Consider the following 22,193-nt stretch of genomic DNA (forward strand, 5'->3'; position numbering starts at 1 on the left):
AAAATGGAAATTAAATGTCTTTTTGATTGACTTTAGTAAATGGTTTTATGGTTGCACCTTTAATCCACCACTTCATGTAGTATCAGGAGGAGTTTCATACATTAAACTTGACTAAATTGAGACTTTTAAAAACCTTTAATATACATTTAAGGCAAATAATTCATTGTGTGATTCAAATATGCTCCATGCTCCATTTTTTTTCCTGCCCTGTCTTTAACCCCCTCCTCGGCCTCGTACTTAAACACTTGTGAATGTGGTTGTGGTTAGCGGGATGTGATGAACAGTCCCCTGGGTTAACAGTGGGTGGCCAGTCAAAGAGCACTTAACAGCTCCCTGCTAGTCCTTAGTCATACACACAGAAAGAAAAAAAGGCCAATCAGTGGAGTCCTTCAGCCTGTCAGAGCGGCGGCTGCTCACTCTGACGGACCCAGCCGCATTAGTACTTCACATTAAGAGCTCATGAATACATTTACATCTGTTAGGATTGTTAACTGGAGGATTCTCTCTGCTGATTTTCAGTCCATACTGTCTTAATTACATCGCTGCTGGTGTCAGCACCACCGGCCCAAACACATCCTGTTCATCTTCCACATCATCATCATCATTTTTGTCTCATTATTATTTTATTTGTTTTAAATTTAAACTTTATTTTGACAGGTAATCTCATTGTGATGCAATGTTTCATTCTAAAGAGAGACCAAATTATTGTTTTTGTCAAATATTTTTCATATATACTGATGTTCCTTCGTCATCCTCATCGCTCTCATTATCAAAATCTTCATCACATAATATTGATCATTGTTCTGCTTCTTATCTTAATTATTCTTTTACATATTCATCATCCTGAGCCTCTTCTTCATCATCCTTTGTGAGTTTCCTCCTCGTTAGATTGCTATCACCCTCTTCATCGTCATCCCTAAAAAACAAAAACCTCCCTTCACATCATCATCATAATCATCATCAAAGTAAAGATCAAACTAAAAATGTGTATCCTTTTCATTGTGATTCTCTTCTTCATCATTATCCTGATCCTTGTTTTCTTTCTCTTATCACAAGGATCATCATCCTCTTTATCATCACAATCATCCTCACTGTCATCCTCCTACTATTCATGATAATCATCATCCTCATCATCATCACTTTCATCCTCATCATCACTTTCATCATCCTCCTAATCTTCTTCATCGTCATCACTCTCATCACCATCATTTCTGTCATCCTCATCTTCTTCATTATCTTCTTCCCTCTCATCATCATGATCACTCGCTTTGATTCTTTCATCATCTATCACACACCGTTGTTGTTGTTTTGTGGCTGTTTTATTTCTCTGCTACTCAATTTCCCTCTCAGCTCTAGGTCTCAATCCTAGCTACCTTGCCTTAATCCTGCCTAGCAAATCCCACAGGATGCCCTTGAGGCTACCTTAGCCCAACCTGGAGATTACTAAGGTGCATTAAATGCATCCTCACAGAAATGGTTAATAAATATAATCATCTTTTCTTTCCTACTTGTTCATAATTTCATGCTTGTAATTCAGAAGAGTGTTCATGCTGATAATGGAAATTCTTATGCAGCAGCTAGTTGTTGAAAATGAGTAAATTCTTAAAGCTCTGGTGAGGAGTTTTTAACTAGTTATGAAATAGACTGAACTTAAAAAGGATGCCTCTGTATGAGCAACGAAATAAAACCAGACCAAAAGGAAGAAGAATGATTGTTTCTATCTGTCTAGTTATTTGAAATGCATGAATCTGCTGCCACGGGGCAGATGTCAGACGAGGAGATTAACAGAATGATGCCAAACATTTTACATAGAGGGTGAGATTTTCTGTCAGAGAATCACTTCTTACACATGAACATGGAAAAAAACACAGATTTAAGATGTGCACTTTGTCCACACGAGGCGCCACAAGAGACGGTATCCATAGTTACCACTTGGAGCTTTAATGCAAACATCAATGTAAAGATACATTCATTTTTATGTTCATTTAAAAGTGTTTACTCTGTACTTATGATGCTCTTCAAGAAACTAAATATGCCTCATTTATCAAACATTAAAAGACAGAACAAAATAAATTAAAGAGATTAAAGAGACCAGAATGAAGACTCTTGTCCCTGATATTGTCTTTGTGGTTTTAAGAAAGAGTTCAGCCCCTGAGTCATTTTCCAGCAGGTTGTCTGGGTGGATCACTTCCCTCCAGAACTATAATTGTCCCCCTGATAACAGATCTTTTAATATTACTCTCTTCTTCAATATCAGAGGATTGTGACGGTGCCAGGCAGGGATATTGAGTGTAGTGCTTAGAGTTCCTCCCTCTGGCCTGGCATCAAAACTTATTAGACAGATAAATGAGAGCTGGACTTGCGTCGGAGTCTGGCCTCTTTCTCTGCTCGTGTGTCATTTATTCGTCCGCTGAATACCGGCTCAATCAGATATCAGGAAACCTTTCACAGCAGCCACCATCTCTCTGCATCTGTTGACCCACACCGGCACCGCCAGGACTAATGTGGGCTGCTTTGGTGGTGAGAAAGCTCAGTCTTTTTCACTTTGAAACTGCTTTTTGTTCAATTCTTTTTCCAGATAAAGCCTGGATCTAAAGGTCAGACTGTGTAGTCCTCTTTGGTGTTTTGTTCCCTTATTTATCAGAGCAGAAAAGCCTTGTAAACCCCTTTTAACACAAGATTTACGTTTGGGCCTAAAGTTTATTTTTTTCCTCGACACCCCCGCTATGACATATAAAGGGCTTAATTATTCACCTTTTTGCCCTACATGGATTGATGACATGCAGACTTCTTTGTCCAAAGGCTAAAATAATGATTACTCTTCCTATTTTCTTTTTCAGTCAGTTACTGTGTGATCACTTTGAGACGCACATTCAACTCAAAATGAAGTCCTTAAAAAGACATCCTTGACCAGTTTCCTGTAACCATAGTGATGGAAAGTGCTCCCCAATCATATCTCTGTACCGAGTGTTGAGGAAGTGCACGGTTTCCTGCTGGTTTCACTGGTTTCCTCCCATTGGTTTGCGCTCAGGAATCTGCGTCTGATCCTGGAAAGTCACAAAGTTCTCAACCAGCGCTTCGGCTCACTTCATCATTTTTCATCACATTACTTTCTTAATTTGATTAAATAATTAATGAACCATCTCAAAGCCATCGAATTACAATGAGTAGGTAAGTTGACATTTGTTTTCTTAAAGGTTCACAGCACATTGAGCAAGTTGTTCTTGTTGTTCAGTTCTTGGCTTCTTTTGTAACTTGGTTCAGTGATTTTACTTGTTTTTTAAAAAGGTAAAGGCATTGTCTTTTAAAATGAAGGTTAAAATGAATCATGGTTTAATGGTTTTTATTAAATGCATGGTCATTTGTAAAATTGTAATAATCTGTGAGTAAAGTGGTGTGCTTTAATTACAAGAGCGTAATAAGATAAGTTATTGCATGTTTTCATACACAGAATTGGATCCAGAAGCACTTAATGAATAAAATAAATTAGTTTGTTAACCAAAAGAAACAAGCGGCACCTTTAAGCTTAGGGAGTTCAGATTTTAGACTTCTCCTATTAATAATACTTAATAATAATTAGACTTTGTGGCATTAAATAGTTCCTGAAAACCTGTTAAAAGAAATCAGTCATGTCACTTCTCTCTTTATTTGCTCTGTTCTTCATGTTACTACAGTGGTGTCACTGCGTATGACTCAGCTTGAAGTCACTTCTTCCATGCTGTAGCACTCTGAGCTTTAACATTAATATGTGTGTTCACACCAATCATGAAGCGAGTGAGATCAAATCAGAGACTAAAAAATATTCACATTTGTGTGAGATGATATTGAATTTTTTTGTTCTTCCAAAAGTCACCCGAGGCAGGTCATGAAGGCTGATCATCTCTGAGGATCTTCTGACGACCTGATACTGAATCTGAAATGATCAATGGAGATAACGTTAGAACAAGCATTTTAAAAAGTTGTTGGGTTTGGACAGACCTTTAAAAGCAAGAGTTTTACTTTCTTTTAATTCTGCTTCAGGAGTCCTTACGCTTATATTAAATAAAAATTACAGCCAAACTTTGTCTATTTTTGCTTGACACAGATGTACTACACCAAATAGTTTGTTTTGGATCACTCATAGTTGGTAGTTTGAGAAATCCTGATGCACAGTCCAGCTGAGCCTGACTAAACTAACAGTAACTTCAAGCGGTAGAATAATTCAATCCGGATATCATTCTTAGAGTATGTGGTGAAATAAATCTGTGTGAGTCTCTGGCTGTCGTTGTAGACTCAGTTTTGGTTTTCAGAATTATCTTACAGAATCTTTTTACTGACTTGAATAACCAGTTCAAGTTATAAAAAAGGAATCTTTGTGCTCAAGCAAACTGTTAAGATTGTGCTCTTCTTTTGGTATGACCACACCTTTAATGAACAACAGAAACAGGAGAGAGAACGTGAAACAATAATAATTTGGGTTCCTATGACAAGACAGCGCCAAAGGGTCCTTCTGTCAGTATGGGGTCTTACGTATTTAACCTGCTTTACTGAGAGTTTAACAAATACATCTCTCTGGATACTAGACAAAAGCTGATTCTTTCCATGACATGAATATCATTTACTGTAGCCTTTTTCAGACTGCTACAGCAAAAGTGCTGTAACTTAGCTCAGCTGTCATCAGATCTTTGTACATCATTATGATTCCAAGATGGCGTAATATTGGTCTCCTAGTCAGAGGGGGAGCTCCACATAGACACACAGTCAGATACGCAAACACAGAGTGCTGTATCCTGGGGGGTTCAGGAAGTAACTAATGTCTTTTTAATTACTTTTTTACAAGCAGAAATCAAAATGAGAAACTTTTATAATGTGGTAAATGACAAGATCCAGTCCATGTAGAGTTTGCTTTTTTATGTTTTGTGAAACTCAGAACTTTTTACAATTCAGTGATTGATAACTTTTAATGTTTCAGACGCCCGCTCGGGAAAACTGCTCTCGCTTGTCAGAGTGTGTCAAATATGGTGAAGTAACTTAGATCAAGCCTCCTCCCCTCCGGATCAAACGTGGCAGCAATGCGGGTTGTTTATCAGGTCACCAGCAGCACCTCTCTACAGATCCCTCCTCAGCCTCAGACTCCTGTGTTCAGACACCCAACCCTGCCGGACACCATCCAGCCTGCCGTGGCCCAGGCCATCATCAATCCCAAACGGGGTATGGAGGGACCTCTCCAGACTCCACAGACCCCCAGGGCCTGCAGCTCAGGTGGGAAATCGTGCTGGAGCCTGGATGTGAGGGTGGTGGTGCTTCTGGTGGCTGTGGCTGGAGTCGTGATCCTGCTGCTACTCTACAGACTCCTACAGCTCAGACACAGGTACAAGTTACAAACCAACTTAATCCACATCCAAGGTTAACAAATCCATTCTTTTCTGCCTTTCTCACCTCTTTCACAGTTTATCTTAACTGCTTGTTAGATGGAAATTGTGATCGATTCTGCAACATTAAAAAGGACATTACAGAATAAATAGAAAGAAGCTTGGTCTGTTATTCTCACTGGCTAAGTTGGCTAACATTTTAAGGGATATATCTCCAGCAATGATAGTTTACCAGCTAAGTACGAAGTATCTTGCAAAGATTTGTAGACTAATTTTCTCATGCAGCTTTCTTGTGTGACTTTGCCTCAATGCCGTGTAAACTGTCTCCAGTCTTTATGCTAAGCTAGGCTAACCGTGTCCTAACTCTGCACTTGAAGTTGAATTCATTTGTAGTTTTTGCTTGTTGATTTTACATGTTGTTTATATTTCTGGGGTCCTAACGTCTTATTGATACACAAGGCTTTTGTATATCTTTAGCCAGCAGCTGTGAGACAGGCTGTTGTAGCGGCAAGAAAACCTTTCGAGGCAAATATGCCCAATCAAAGGTTACTCCTTTATTGCCATTGACAAGCTTCTATTATGTAAAAAGTGTCAGACAAAACAACAAGAATTGTTTCAGAGCTGCTGTGTTGAGCTATGTCTAACGTAAACAGATGTGACGTCGCTCACTTTAAAGCCACAAGTCTCCATTGACAAAGTAATAGTGATACAGTAATGTTCCCTTGCAGTATACAAATTTGTTGATATGGCCAGATTACTAGCATGAGCATTGCTCCTAAAAATAGTATTTTCTTGGAGCAATCCTTATCATAATATTGTTAAGCACTTAAAAGCTCCTGTGAGGAATTTTTGGTTTGTGTTGTTTACAGAGTGACTTCTGCAGAGAGCTGTACGTCTCATCTCTTTGCTTATCCCGTCCTGTACATGCTTCAGAAGTACAAAGCACTCATCCTGATGTCTTTTTACAGTCAAAGATATAACTTACTGTTGATCTTTTCAGTGGAAAATCTAAACAAAGGCAGTTTCAACAGTGCGCTTTTTAGCTTCATCTGAAACCTATGACACCCATGATGAAGGTTTCCAACATTTAAAATAAAAATATAAAAACACTCAGTCTTCTTCCTGATGCTCTTGTTTGCTTATAAAGGTTATATAGAGGCATCGATTTCAGTCTGTTTAACAACCAGTCAATAACCCCTCACAGGAGCTTTAAAATCACAGTCTGAGACGGTCAGCGGCAAAAACAAGCACTTGTTGTTGTGAAACTCCAGAAGATTTTGCACCCATAATTCATTGTTCAGGTTTATTGACGGTGTTGTTTTCTGCAGGTTGAGGATGGCCCGGGCGATGCACGCTCTGGAGTACCACAGCTTCTTCCACAGCGCCACCTACACCCTCAAACACCCTGAGCCGTGTCTGGACCTACCAGCCAAGAACGGTTTGCTTCCCGAAACTACTCCACCCGTCCACACTGTAAGCCAGGTGATACCCACTGCTACTGTAACACCACTTCCACCTCCACCAATGTCTTCTCCACCCCCACTGCCACTCCCCCCACCTCCTGCCCTGCCTCCACCACCACGCCACGCTCCACCTTCTCTCCCTCCAGCAGCGGCCGTCCAGCCCTTCCCTCTCCCCCTGCCTATGATCCACACCACCCCACCCAGCCCCCACCTGTCGTGGGGCGCCTGCTCAGATGTGGATGTGTACTCTCGGATTGGAGCTTACAGGCCGTCGAGGCTCTCCAGCATCTCCAACCAATCAAAAGTCATCCTGTTTGAACACTCGTCTCTCTGACCTCTGACCTCAGACACAGAACAGGACCAGACACTTTAATATTTGAGAAGACTCTACATATTTCGCTATCCTGGGGTGATAAAGTGTCTGCAGTATTTCTTACCAAAGATGGGACCAAATCAAAATAATGCATTAGATTTATATACATCAGTTTTGCTTTTTCAAATTTGTATTAATTTCTTCAAACTTCTTGTAACGAGTGCAAGTGAGCTTCTTGTTGGAACAGTGCACCAACCACGAGGTGCAAACGATGGAAAAAAACAACCTCAAGTTGGACTTAAAGGTGAGAATGCTAAAGTTTAAGTTGATCTTAAATGAAAATGACTTATAGTATGTCAATATAATAAGGAGTGGGAGTAACAGAGAAGAGTGTTATAAAGATAACAAGGTGATGTTGGTTTTCTTGCATTAGACAATTAAAGGAAACAAAATGTCGGATTTGTAAATATTTTTGATGCATAACACCCAAATAGAAATAAGGTTGTTGAGTATAAAACACTGATATAACGACTAAAGTTTAATTGTGTTCTTTAATCTGGATATTTATTTTCCTCACGTACAATGTCTTGTTTTTTTGCAGTGTAGCCATTGTAGCAAAGCCCATTGTTCCTTCAGAGGAGGCATTTCCTGAGCTGGTTTTCCTCGGCAGTCCCTCCCTGTTTCACACCATTCCCTTCACTCAATGTGTTTCCTCTGACTCTCACTCTGTATTTGACTTGCCTTGCATTTTTGTCCACTTATCTTAAAGTCTGAATTGAAATTGCAGAATTTCAGATGTTTCCATTTGTCTCTTGACAATGTTTAAAAACACATTGCAGCAACAGCAAATATATAATAGGTGCAACTTCTGAATTATTTAATCCTTCATAACAGAACATTTATGGATTAGTACTGATTGATCGTTCTCTTAAATAACCTTGTTGCCTGCGAATAAGCCAGTTCCTCTAACTGGATCTTCATATAGGACTGGGATAGACAAACTATTGTCATGATAAAGAGGCATTTTCATGCCTTGCTTACAACACTCACACTCCCCGCTCAGAAGGATTTGTAAGATGTCTATTTTTAATCCACAATATGTCTGATGACAGCGTGCAAATTGCTCTTGCGCTGTCAATCCCTTGTGTATTGCCTGTGGAAAAGACAGAAAAATTCCTTTTTGTGCTTCCCTCACTTTAGTTTCTCTACTCGTACATGATTTGCTTCTCTAAACAGCCAATCCAGCATAATATATTATAACCCGTTGGCAGGTGTCTAAGTAGATAATAAATAACAAAGACCACAAAGATAGTTTTTCATTATTACATTTGTGAAAAGTTTTTACAGTTTTTAATCTGAATATTTTTGACCTCCCATAAACGTAACAAATCCCTGTTACATTTGCAGGAAAATATGTATCCCATTTGTAGTAGGTAACTGCTATTACTGTATGTTTGCTGGATAATAACTTCTGGTCCATACCTTTTAAAGGTCACATATTATTCTCCTCCTTTTTAACCAGTGTAAATAAGTCTCAGAGCTTCTCTTCAACATGTGTGTGAAATTTCTTGTTCTAAATCCACCCTGATCCTGTATTTGATCATATCTATAAACCCCTCTATTTCAGCCCTGCTCAGAACAGGCTGTTTCTGTGTCTGTACCTTTAAATATGTAAATGAGCTGTGTCTGACCACGCCCCCTCTCTGGAAGGGCTTGGGTGGATCGGGTTTTCTTGCTCCATGCCCTATTTTTTATTTTTTTTATGGTAAGAAGGCAGACTCAGAGGGCAGAACAAACACCTAGCTGTGGGAGTGTCACCCACCTGGAGGAGGGGTTACTGCCCTTTGTGATGTCATGAAGGGAAAATCTCCAAACGGCCTGTTTGAGCACACATTTTCTGAAAAGTGGAGCAGGCAAAAGACGGAGAGGATGGACTTTTCTCGTAATTGGGGGGTTCGTAGACAGACTAGGGACACATATTTGTTAGAGAAACATGGTTAAGTTTATTTTGCATAATATGTGACCTTTAATACCAACCTAATTTCAACCTGGATATGCAAAAAACATGTCTGGGTTGGAAGCATAAACAATGATTCTCATCAACCTTGGCCAATGCCAGCTCTCATGAAGATGTTTTATTCTTATTTAATGAAGTTTTCCCCCAAAAGCCTTTCATGTATATTTCAACAATAGTTTTTAAATGCAGGACAACATGCTTTCTTGCTGTGGTAAAAAACATGATCTCCAGATTTCCAGATCTTTTTTCTGTCATGGTAATGACGCTGCTATCTCCATACTAAAAGCCGGTTAATTCAATCTGCACATACTGAAGCATTATCTCTTAATAGGTTGTAAACTGAGCAGGAAAGACATTAGTATCTGTGTAATGCTGCGGCCATTAAAGAGAGAGAGTGATGTGCCTGGATGGATGCCAATGTCAGCAGTAATAGAGGATAACACAAACTACAGTTGTACCACACATTGCCTGCAGGTGGAAACAATGTTCAAATAATAGGAGCCATCACTTATTTGTCCAACACCAGCGTGTGTTAAATGTGTAAATTGTTGGATGCAAATGTGTTGTGTTGGCTGAGCTGTTTCTCAGTACTTCCCATTAACTGTGCTGTGTGTCCCTGTTTCTGAAATTAATATAAACTGTTAATTTCACAACAGACTTGCTCTGCCGGATCATAAATCTGACCCTCAGTCCCTCTGAGTGACTTTCCGTCCCAGAGGTCCTTGACTCAGAGAGCACTTTGTTGGTAATTACAACTATCCTCCTCTCAGTTTCTAATCTGTGCAGAAATGGTCATTGCTCGCATTGACCTCCATGTTGTCACCTCTTAATGATTCCAATTATTTTACTTGTGACAGCATCTGTGGAATGAGGAAACTGATTTTTTTTTAGTGAGAAATTTTAACTCTTTCAAACTTTGGTTGGAGACAAAACTACTTAAGTACAATCCCTTAAAATCCAGAAGGAAATAGCAGCTATTTTAAATGTTTATTTTTTATATTTTTTTATATGTTTATTTATGCCTTTTTTAGAGATAGGACAGTATGGCTGATGTAAGACAAGTCTGGGAGTGGAGATCTTACGTGAAGATTAATAAGAGAGATGGAAATAAAAGAAGAGTACTTATATAAAATGTATGTGAAAAATAGAAGTTGTTATGATCTTCTTAACCAAAATATTGAACCCAAGTTTGAAAACATGTAGACTGAAAAACATATAGGGATACCACACACACTGAAATGTTTAAACCCAGAGCTTTACTTGTATCATTTCCCCCAAAAAATAAAGAGCCAACCACCCGAACATCTCCCCCTCAAACTACCCTAGGAATAAACTAACCTAAGAGAAAACAAAAATACAGAAAACAGGACTACCAGTGATCTCCAGCCCAAAGTAAACCTGCATGGGGACATAAAGAAATCCCTAGATTGGGGAAAAAGAGAACAGAGATGGAGAAACAAAGCTCCTCACCACATGCTGCCCAGAGAGTGTGTCCCCCCCATCTCCTCTACCTGCTCCTCTCAATCCCCCTCCTCATGGCACTCAGGGGTGCAGCAGACAGAGAGAGAGAGAGACTAACAGATACTCACATATGAACACACACACACACACACACACACACACACAGTTCTATTAATGTTCTCATATCACATCTCATAATTGTCTGTTGCAGATCATATAATACAATACATGTCATATATAACATAAGAGATAACTGTGTTATTGAACCAAAGTTAAAATATCAAATTGGACTGAAGTTTGAAAATAAAACAAAACTTCAGATTGAGTCAGTGGAGGTCATGACAGCAGGATTCAGAGGAAGATGGGAAATGTCAAGAGCTGATCCGTCCTTAATAACTGAATGAGGACGTCTGGATATTGGTCTGCCAGGTGACACACACAACACAAACACAAACACACACATCACTGTTTTCAAATGCTGATTTGCCTTTAAGAATTTTTAAATGTTGTGCTTTGATGGGATTTAACCTTTTAAATTTTCTGTTCGGGAATGTCTAAAACAAAAACAAAAAAAATCCACTGAGGGAGAAACTGCATGTTTGACATGCACACATTCGTCCCTCCTCAGCAATTAAACCAACAAATGCTCCTGGTGGTGTTGTAATTATTGCTAAGTACACAATAATGTTCATAATTAGGCAATTTAGAGCAGCATTCGAATTTTGAAGACCCACTAGAGCCCCCTAGAGGCTGAAATATTCATCAAATCTTAATTGGTGATAGCATCAGTCTGCTCTTTCATGAAAAAGTGCAGCAGAGAAACATTCAAACAGGATAACAATGTCCAACTTCTTTAGTTAAAATTAGCGCTCCCATGCTTGATCATTCATCATTTCATCATTGATGAAAAAAAATTGATGAATGACAAATCTGGGTTATTCCTCCCATTAATTTAGTCTTGAATATACAGAAACACATCTTACTAACATGAGCAGTCTGACAGCAGCTCACAGACTTACTTTTATAAGATCGGCAGTTTGGGACAAATAACGCTCCATGGTCAGCCTGCATGTCTCTCATTCTCTCTGGACACACAAACAGAAGTGGAACTGATGGTCGCTCGTTAGAATTTAAAGTCCTTTATAAATAATTTTTTCAAAAGACCAAAAACTGATTAATGAAATCTGGAGAAAATCACATTCTTCTAATCTGAATAACTTTGCATATTTTAAGTCATTTTCATTTGCAGCTATCTGATTCCCACTTAATAAGATGACTTAATTAAGTTTTTGTCTTTTCTTCTTGATCTAAAATTAGCAAGACAAGAGGAGGAACACCTGCAGAAAATAAATAAAGAGAGCTATGTGTGAGGCTCTGTTTGATGGTTCACTTTAAATGACTGACTGTGAAACCAAATAAAGTAACGACACGCACACCTGCTGCCGGTTCAGGAGGGCGAGGTGGAGCCAAAAATAGAAAAGGCATTAAAAAAAAAAAAAAAAAAAGGAAAGAAAGGAGGAGGAACACTTGCAGAAAATAAACAAAGAGAGCAATGTGTGGTATAAGGCATTTTTATAATAAAAAAAGGAAAGAGGAGGAGAGCAGAGTGTGAATGAATACTAACAGAGAAAACATCAGTCCAAAAGAAAGATATAATAATACATTCTTGAGCCATATGCATGTTTACATTACTGTTCATGAATCATCAAATGACATTCAAACAAACTGTTTAAGATAGGGATTAAAAGTGCATGAAAGTTCATATTTGAACTTTTGACAGAACCAGGCTAGCCTTTCCCCCTGCTTTGAGTCTGTATGCTAAGCTAGGCTAACCATGACCTTCACTCTATAAAAAAAGGAATAACCATTTTTTACTTCGACCACAGAGAAAAATTATAGAGGACAAATGAACAATCGCAAAATGTTTGAAAGTTGTAGTAGAGTTTATTTGTTCAGGTGGGGGTGTGCAAAGTTTCAAAGCAGAGTTTCCTGTTTTCATTTGTAGTTCTTTCCAATAGGGGTATATACCCTTAAAGGTGGTATATTTCTCCCCTTTAAGCTCCTCTGTGTGGTATTTTAATTTTCTGTGTAGCAGAGACTTATGGACTAGTTTTTAACCAAGCTTATGCTGTCAGCATTATTTGAAAGGTGCTCAATGACAGAGACTCTGCAGGTAAAATGTTTGCTTTTATGTTCATATATTGCCTCATCGTTTTGACCTTAACCTTGGAACAGAATATGCACGGTTCCTCCTCGTGATATTCATGAAATCAACATAAACACTGTTTGAAATGGGGTTTCCCTTTTTTAGAAGGATCATCTGCAGCCTCTTCTCAGCTGTTTTCTTCAACAACAGAAGTCCCATAAGGAAATCTAAAGAAGACGATGAGGGTTCAGTCTCTCTTTGGGCCCTGTGATGCTTTGAAAGGCCACATCACAATTCCTCTGACAGCAGAGCCCCCCGTGGCACCGCTGCAGGGGAAGCATGACTGAACTGTTCAAGAGCGTATGGATGAAATTGAATCCACACTCTTCACATCCTCCGGTGTGCAGACTGATTTACAGACAAGAGCACTCAGGAGCCGCCTCTGAGGAGGAACAGACGACGAACCATACACAAAGTGTTTTAGTATCAGGGGAACATTTTTAAGTGACTGTGGGAGTTTTATTCCTGGTGAGACAAACATTTAACATTTGAGTTCGCAGGTCAAGCTTTCTCTGAAGCTGTGGATCTATTTTGTTTTCAGGGAGGATTTTCTGAAATGAAAAATCTGGGTAAGAAATCAAGAAGAAGGGAATACAGCATCATTCAGGATTTGGTCTTTGAGGAGATTTGGATGAATACATCAATATAGATAATGTTTCTTTATTATTATGTTCCATGCTGCAGAGAAATGTTGTTTGCATGGAAAATGGAAAACATTTTCAAGACCAAAAATTTTGTAATATATTTCGGGGTTAACTTGTCAGAGTTGTGAGGAGTCTCTTTCTTCAGTTGTCATACGTTATAGTTTACTCTGAAAAGCACTGAGACCACTTGCCCCGGAGTGACTGGTGTGCTATAACTTAATATATCATAAGCTGGCTTTCGCATGGTAGCTTGGTTCAGGTTTTTAAATACACATATTCTCTCCAATAGTCTGTGAAAAAACAATCTGATTGAATATCGACACCTGTCAAAGTTATATTGTGTAAACAGTGCAGCTTTTCAAAACGTAGTTAACGGGGAAAATGGCATCAGAAGATCCTGATGCACCTACTGAAAGACTTCTTTAAAGCACCACTTGTGGGAGGCTGTGGGTCAGTGGTAGAGTCGGTCAGCTTTCAACTGCAAGCTCAGGGGTCAAGTACAACAAGTTCATAGAGCAACAAGGAAACATTGTCTGGACTTGTGAAATCATCTGAGACACATATTGATACATGATGAAAATATTTCTTGTGAATATTTGAATGAGTTGATAAATACCTCTTCTATCACTTTAAATAACTCATAAAATGATGCATCAAAAACTTAGTTTCTAAAATGAGTCCAAACACAGATTTCAGGATCTTTGTATCGAAACAATTTTATTTTGAAAATTCATTTTGTAAAATGTTTTTATAAACTAACAACCTTTCAAAATAAAGAGATGTAACAAGTTTGACATGAAGTGAACAAGAAGGTTTATTTATTTAAAGTTTGAACAATTAGTGACCCACATTGAAGTCAAAAACTAGAGTTAGTATTTATTATAAAAGATCAAATCTAATGAATGAGAAATAACTGAAGGCATTATATATTAGTTTTAATTGTCTCTGTTTTATTTTCATCAGGCTGTATTATTTATGAACATTTAACTTGTTTTAAACTTTATTGTTCCTAATTATCTTTGTCAAATAGAATCATTGTTTCTGAGATATTTTTTTCACTCTTCCTGAATTAAACTCAAATAACTACAATTATAAATCTGTTTGTTGAAGCTACTTTATAAAATAAAGATTTTTTATTTTAATAATTTTATCAATCTATTAATTTTAATGAATGAAGCTCCAAACAAAACTAAAGTTACTGCGGCTCTCAGACTATCCAATCACAGAGCTCGCCAGCCAGTCAACTAGCAGCTTCAAATCAAAGTTCTGTGCTGAAATACATTTTACATGTTTCTAAATAATATTAAAATGATTATGATATTATTTCAAATATTAAAGCTGATATTTTTAACAAAAGCTTTACTGAAAAAAAAGATCAAATCTGATTAAGGTGAAATAATTTAAAGCTTTATATATTTATTTATATCTATTTTATTTTAATAAGGCTGTATTATTTTTTAAAGATTATTCTTCTTTATCACTTTATTGTTTCTATTTATCTCAGTAAATTATTAATGACCTGTTACTGTTGATTTGATGACTTCTATACTTAGCAGGATGTCATTTAGAATAAAAACACATTTAGTCAGGATGACATATTTTAACACAATATTCTATTTGAACTCAGTTACATTTGATTTATAGAGCTTTATTTTAAATTAGATGTTCAATTAAAAACATTTCCTACATTTTGAGAGAAAAAATCACTTTGTTTCATTTATCAGATGAAAGTATTTGTTTTAGTCTAGATGAAAAAACATCTACACAAGGTACATATTTAGTGATCTTTGCAGATGTTTGTGCTTGTTTAAAGTACCAATTGTCCAATGTTTTGTCTGTTTAGGAGCTGACTTGTGGAGGAGATCAGAGGAAGCTTTGTGGAGTTGAAGGGCCCATGTGAAGAGGAGCTTTCAGTTCAGGAGAGGAGCAGGAGTCGCTGGTGATCATGGAGGATGAGGAGGAGATAAAGACATCTCTGGTGCACAGATCTTGTAGCAGAAGGAACTGTCTGAATGGACCTTCATCAGCTCCTGTAGATCTGGATGTCTCTGAAGTGGAGCAGGACCTGAAGAAAAGCACAAAGAACATCTGTGATTTTAAAACACCGTACATCAACAAAGTCTGTTGTCTGTGAAGATTCGTATGTAGAGGAAGAAGCTTACAGGTTTTTGTTTAGGCTGGAGTTACAAACTCTGGTGGTGACAGAAATCTGGTACATGCTGTAGGTGTAGGTGGCAGTAGTTGTAATTAAGAACTTAACTTTATCTTCAGTAGTTTTGAGGACTTTAAGCCACAACCTCATTCACAGATTCCTCCAGAAGCTTCTGTTGGTTTGTTGTTTCTCTGTTCACAAATTAATAACAAGAAAATAAATAAAACACATTACAGCATTAACAATAGTTATTGAGAGAAGAATGCAGAATGAACTGCTGGTAAAGTTTAAACGCAGTATTTGAAGTTTATTTTGTGATGCATGGAAGATTATTCCAACAATGATCTAAGTGGAGACTTTTTCTACAACGCTGAAAGGATACCATTCATTTCACATAACATAACAGTTTGAGACAAATACCTGAGCCACATTTTTTTCCCTGCCAGCCCTGTTTGTAGTAACCTTACAGCAGCAGGATCGATACGCGTCTTCAAATCGCTCATTTTACGCACGAGGCGCAGGACCAGTGTTCATACGTCACTAAATCTCCGCCTGACACGGCAACAGGATAGATACGGGACTAACTTTATTTATCTTTAGTTTTTACTATGAGACAGCTGCTGTGAAAACATCTGGAACACAGCAGTCTTAGTAAGGATGAGTCTGCTCCAATTGAGATGACGGGATGTCTTTTTTAGACACTTATCAGAAATTCTAATGTGTAAATAGTGAAGCTTGAATTCATTTTATTTATTTATTTTTAACCTTTTTAATTGGAAACAATATGAATCCATTTCATGACTTAGTTAACAGTGACATAGGCTACTTTTGATGCAAATGTACCTTTAGATTTACACTCACCGGCCACTTTATTAGGTACAGCTGTTCAACTGCTGGTATTGCAAATATCTAATCAGCCTATCACATGGCAGCAGCTCAATGCATTTAAGCATGTAGACATGGTCAAGACGATCTCCTGAAGTTCAAACCGAGCACCAGAATGGAGGAAAAAATGTGATTTAAGTGACTTTGAATGTGGCATGTTGGTGCCAGACAGGCTGGTCTGAGTATTTCAGCAACTGCTAAACTACTAGGATTTTCATGCACAACCATCTCAAGGGGTTTACAGAGAATGGTCAGAAAAAGAGAAAATATCCAGTGAGCGTCAGTTCTCTGGGCGGAAATGCCTTATTGACGTGAGAGGTCAGAGGAAAATGGCCAGACTGGTTTGAGCTGATAGAAAGGAAACAGTTAACTCAAATAACCCCTCGTTACAACCGAGGTCCCTGTGTGCTAACTGAGCATCATTTAAACTCCACAGCCTACCTGAGCATTGTTGATGACCATGTCCAACCCTTTATGACCACAGTGTAGCCATCTTCTGATGGCTACTTCCAGCAGGATAACGCACCATGTCACAGAGCTCATATCATCTCAAACTGGTTTCTTGAACATGACAATGAGTTGACTGTACTCAAATGTCCTCCACAGTCACCAGATCTCATTCCAAAAGAGCACTTTTGGGATGTGGTGAAACAGGAGATTCATCTCATGGATATGCAGCCGACAAATCTGCAACAACTGTGTGATGCTATCATGTCAATGTTGACCAAAATCGCTAAAGAAATGTTTCCAGCACCTTGTTGAATCTATGTCACGCCACGAAGAATTAAAACAGTTCTGAAGGCACAAGGGGGTCCAACCCGGTACTAGCAAGGTGTACCTAATAAAGTGGCTGATGAGTGTATTTCATAGTTCTCCCTCGTGCTGAAGATAAAGCTAGAGTGTCAAATTCACCTTGAATAGTTTCTTAAGTAGAAGAGAAAGGCTTTATTGCACTCTCATTCCATCAGCAGTTTTATTACCACACTGAAAACACCAAAAAAATGAAAACACTGTTTAAACCATTCTTAGTATTTTCAAAGTGAAGCCTGTCAGTGTTTTAGTATTATATCTGTTTATGATTCATATTACAGCTGCTTTCATGTGTCTGCTACATTTACTGCAGTTTTTATTGTTCCACAATCTTAAACTACTAACGATGTCAGAGGTCAATATTGTACGTTTGACTCCACAGCACTTGTTTAAGTGGAGTAGAAATATAAAGAAGCATCAAATTCATAGAGCAACAAGGAAACATTGTCTGAACTAGTGAAATCATCTGAGACACATATTGATACATGATGACTATATTTCTTGTGAATATTTGAATGAGTTGATAAATACCTCTTCTATCACTTTCAATAACTCATAAAATGATGCATCAAAAACTTAGTTTCTAAAATGAGTCCAAACACAGATTTCAGGATCTTTGTATCGAAACAATTTTATTTTGAAAATTCATTTTGTAAAATGTTTTTATAAACTAACAAGCTTTCAAAATAAAGAGATGTAACAAGTTTGACATGAAGTGAACAAGAAGGTTTATTTATTTAAAGTTTGAACAATTAGTGACCCACATTGAAGTCAAAAACTAGAGTTAGTATTTATTATAAAAGATCAAAGTTTTAGTGGTTGTAGGCAGCATTGAAGAGGGTGAGTTTTGAGGGATTTCTTGAAGGAGGTGAGTGTGGGAGAGTCTCTGATGTTTTTAGGGAGAGAGTTCCAGAGGGTGGGAGCGGCAATGGAGAAAGCCCTGTCCCCCCAGGACCAATAGTTTGTCCTGCAGGGGGGGGGACAAGAGGTTTGCATCAGCAGACCTGAGAGTGTGGGTGGGAGTGTGTCGGTGGAGGAGGTCAGACAGGTAGGGGCCAGGTTGTGAAGGGCTTTGTAGGTGAGGATGTGGAGTTTGAAGTTGATACGCTGGGGGATGGGGAGCCATTGGAGGTCATGAAGAACGGGGGTGATGTGGTCTCTGGTGCGGGAGTGTGTGAGGAAACGGGCAGCGGAGTTCTGGATGTATTGGAGCTTCTTGAGTGAGTGTGATGGTGATCCATAGAGGAGACTGTTGCAGTAGTCTAATCTGGAAGTGATGAATGCGTGGGTGAGGGTCATCTACACAAGGTACATATTTAGTGATCTTTGCAGATGTTTGTGCTTGTTTAAAGTACCAATTGTCCAATGTTTTGTCTGTTTAGGAGCTGACTTGTGGAGGAGATCAGAGGAAGCTTTGTGGAGTTGAAGGGCCCATGTGAAGAGGAGCTTTCAGTTCAGGAGAGGAGCAGGAGTCGCTGGTGATCATGGAGGATGAGGAGGAGATAAAGACATCTCTGGTGCACAGATCTTGTAGCAGAAGGAACTGTCTGAATGGACCTTCATCAGCTCCTGTAGATCTGGATGTCTCTGAAGTGGAGCAGGACCTGAAGAAAAGCACAAAGAACATCTGTGATTTTAAAACACCGTACATCAACAAAGTCCATCAAGAAATCACTTCAATCAGGAGAGACTTCACTGAGAATGAACAATTATTTAGTTAACAATAAATGTGCAACAATTTAGATTTGAACATAGTCTTTGGGGGATTAGACTCCATCGTGACCACTTCATGTACTCAGAAGGGTTATGAGGCCGACAGCAGGATAGGATACCCCCCTATGGAGTCTAGACCCTGGTGGTGGTGAGAGGATGGAGGCTATCATGAGCCTGGATCTGGACTCTGCTGAGCTGGAATGGAGGTGACTGGGGCGGTGGTGGGTTGCAGCGGTTGCCCTGAAATGATGGAATAACTGTGGAAGAGAGAGAACTGTTTTAGTATTTTGCTGCAGCGGGATGATTGGTTGAGAGAGGTTGTGCCCGAATCTGGTTGGTTAATTACTTAAACGCCCATAATCAGCTGATCACCAGAGCAGGTAGACAGAGGAAGTAGTTCCTGTCTGAACTTACGCTGAGCTCCATATCAGAGTCAACTGTGGGATTATTAACATTCAGGAGAAAATCAGACCTGCAAACATTTGAGATTGTTCATGAAAAGAGGTCTAGTTGATGTTGTATGACAGAGATATTTAACATTCCTGTTTTTACTTCTTGACTTCTTCAGGTTTGATCATTTCTTCAAAACAGATGATCTGAAAACTCATGTTTAAACACTGAGACGCTCACAAATATCTCACACAGCTGTGCATCACTCTGACTACTTACTTTAAAGTCCAGTGGAAGGAGCAGTCTGCAGGTGGAGGCAGAGGTGCAGGTGAGGTTACTAGGTGGAGGTGGAGGCTGTTTGGCACAATCATTATCTGGTGGTGAAGATTGCTTTCATTGACAGAGGTGGAGGTTCTAGAGGCTGACCATGGAGGCCTCTGACAAAGCTGTCTTCCAGCATAAACAGGTGGAGGAGGATCTACAGGATACTGGTCGAGGCTGATGGTGGAAGTGATGGCTGCCTGAGTATTTCAGAGGCTTGAGGTGGATTTCAGTCTGTCAGATTCTGCAGGTGGAGGCAGTAGCTGCAGATATCTGGCAGAGGCTGAAGTTGGAGGCTTGAATCTGCTGACAGAAGCTTTAGGTGGAGGTTTAGCTTCTGGAGGATTCTTGTGGTTGGAGAAGTCAGAGCAGGAGGATCATGCAGCACTCTACCTGAATCTACAGGTGGAGTTTGAGTAGTGTGTGACTCATCAAGAGTTCAAACTTAACACTACATACAGACAGACGCTGGAGGAGGTACGTAGTTGTCAGGATGGAGGTAGAGTATTGATCCACAGCTGGGTGGTTTTAGGTGGAGGTCTGTTAAAGCTAAGTGGTTCTTTGTTAAGCAGGAGGAGGCTTACGGTGGATGTTTAGTTTGTTGGTTGGAGCTTGAAAACAAGATCTTAAAATGGTTTGCAGAGGATTTTTTGTCATCAAAGGTGGAGGTTGAGGCTGGAGTTGGAGGCTGCAGTGTGTGACTCATCAAGAGTTCAAACTTAACACTACATATTTACATATTGGAGGTAGAGGTTTTTAAAGTTGTCAACAGGTGGTGTTGATGGCTGCTGGTGTGTGACAGAGGCTGGAGTTCTTGGTTTGTGCTCTCTGCCAGAATCTGTAGGTGGAGGTGGCAGCAACAAATTACTGGCAGAGGCTTAATGTCAAGGATCAAGCTGCACCTTTCTGCCAGAATCTACTGGAGGTGGAGGAGGAGGAGGAGCAGCAGATGTCTGGTAGCAGGTGGAGGTTAACATGTTTTTTGAGTTTACAGCAGTTGGATGGTAAAAGCTGCTGACAGACGCTGGAGGAGGTACGTAGTTGTCAGGATGGAGGTAGAGTATTGATCCACAGCTGGGTGGTTTTAGGTGGAGGTTGGTTGAAGTTGTTGGTTCTTTATCAGGCAGGAGGAGGCTTAAGGTGGATGTTCGGTAGAAGATTTATCAGAAATGTCTTTAAATGGTTTGAAGAGTCTTTTTTAGTCGTGGCAGGTGGTGCAGGTGGAGTTTAAGGCTGCAGTGTGTTGACTCATCAAGAGTTCAAACTTTTCACTACATATTTACATATTTACACTTTGGTGTTTTTGAACTCATATCAAGTCATTGAGTTCTATTTCCTGGCTCTCTTCACTGGAGGTCTCCCAGGCTCTGGTTCTCCTGATGTGTCCACATCATAGAGGGGAGGATAGACTCCGTCCCCACCCACTGACATGTCCACATGCATCCGTCCATCTTCATCCACTGTTTCGGTGAAGGTAGGACGGTCCAGTCGCTCCCAGAGCTTCTGTTTGAGACGACGTCCGAGCTCTATGCTGTAAGGACGAGGTCTGCCGCTCTTGAATCTGTGAGGATCAAAGAAACAGAAATTAAACTCAACGATACATGAGATGAAAAAGTGTGACAGATTGGTGATGAAGAAAGTGATCGACTTGTTTTAACACAAACATACTTCAGCATGTCGTCTACCACTGCATGGTAGATCAGCTGGAACTCCTCCACTGGACGGTTGTAGATGTTCAGATCTCCGTCAGGCTGCAGTGGAGCAGTGGAGGGTCGGGGGCCAGGGGCCTCGTCTGAGACCACAGGCAGGTCGGCAGGTGGGATGGGGGACCGAGGCCTCTGGACCAAATGATCGGCAGAAGATGTGGAAGGACGGGCCGCAGAGGTCCGCTTCCTCTTCTGGGCCGGTCTGGGAGGATGAGCAGAGTGCTGCTGTTTGGGTTTAAAAGATGAGGAAGGTCAGTAACATAGAGAGGATGTCAGGCTACAGTAAACTTCTCAACAACTTTTACAATCTCACAAGAGAACAATCTGCAGCATAACACTTTGTTAGCTGTTTGACAAAACTTAACAAAATCTATTTTAAAGCATGAAACATTTCAGTGATACTAAAGATTTTCACTATCAGTTTGAGAAAGATAGATGATCCTGTTTCATGGAAGCATAGCAGAGCCTTTTGTGTCAACTTCCCCTTGACTATTTTGTTTGTAACATTCAGGTCATTTTATCATTTCACATCAAGACTCATCATTTAAAATCATTTCACATGCAGAGTTAACTTTTGCTCTTCATCACTAACTTTTTCTGTTAAACAATGAAACCTATTCAAATGAAAGTGTACCTGTTGGTCCCTGCAGGATGCTCTGGGCTTCCTGTCACTGTGTGCACGGCGTGCAGAGATTCTCCCTCTGTGACAGTAGCTGTGGTCTGCGAGGTGAACGGACACAACACACTGCAACAAAACACAC

The 22,193-nt window shown here is 39.5% G+C and overlaps 1 protein-coding gene across 2 annotated transcripts; it reads left to right on the forward strand.

Annotated features, from left to right (window-relative positions):
• Window positions 1–3,034: 3,034 nt before the first annotated feature.
• Window positions 3,035–8,598, forward strand: LOC132992389 (amyloid beta A4 precursor protein-binding family B member 1-interacting protein). Of its 2 annotated transcripts, none has more exons than XM_061061648.1 (3): window positions 3,035–3,171; window positions 4,952–5,350; window positions 6,680–8,598. In XM_061061648.1, exons 2-3 carry the CDS (start codon window positions 5,052–5,054, stop codon window positions 7,146–7,148), a joined length of 768 nt encoding a protein of 255 aa, XP_060917631.1. In that variant the 5' UTR covers window positions 3,035–3,171; window positions 4,952–5,051; the 3' UTR covers window positions 7,149–8,598. The 2 variants fall into 2 exon arrangements, with proteins under 2 accessions (XP_060917631.1, XP_060917632.1); XM_061061649.1 differs by having other exon boundaries at window positions 3,035–3,167.
• Window positions 8,599–22,193: the final 13,595 nt, after the last annotated feature.

Source organism: Labrus mixtus, chromosome 17, assembly GCF_963584025.1.
Source record: "Labrus mixtus chromosome 17, fLabMix1.1, whole genome shotgun sequence".
In the NCBI taxonomy this organism is placed as follows: domain Eukaryota; kingdom Metazoa; phylum Chordata; class Actinopteri; order Labriformes; family Labridae; genus Labrus; species Labrus mixtus.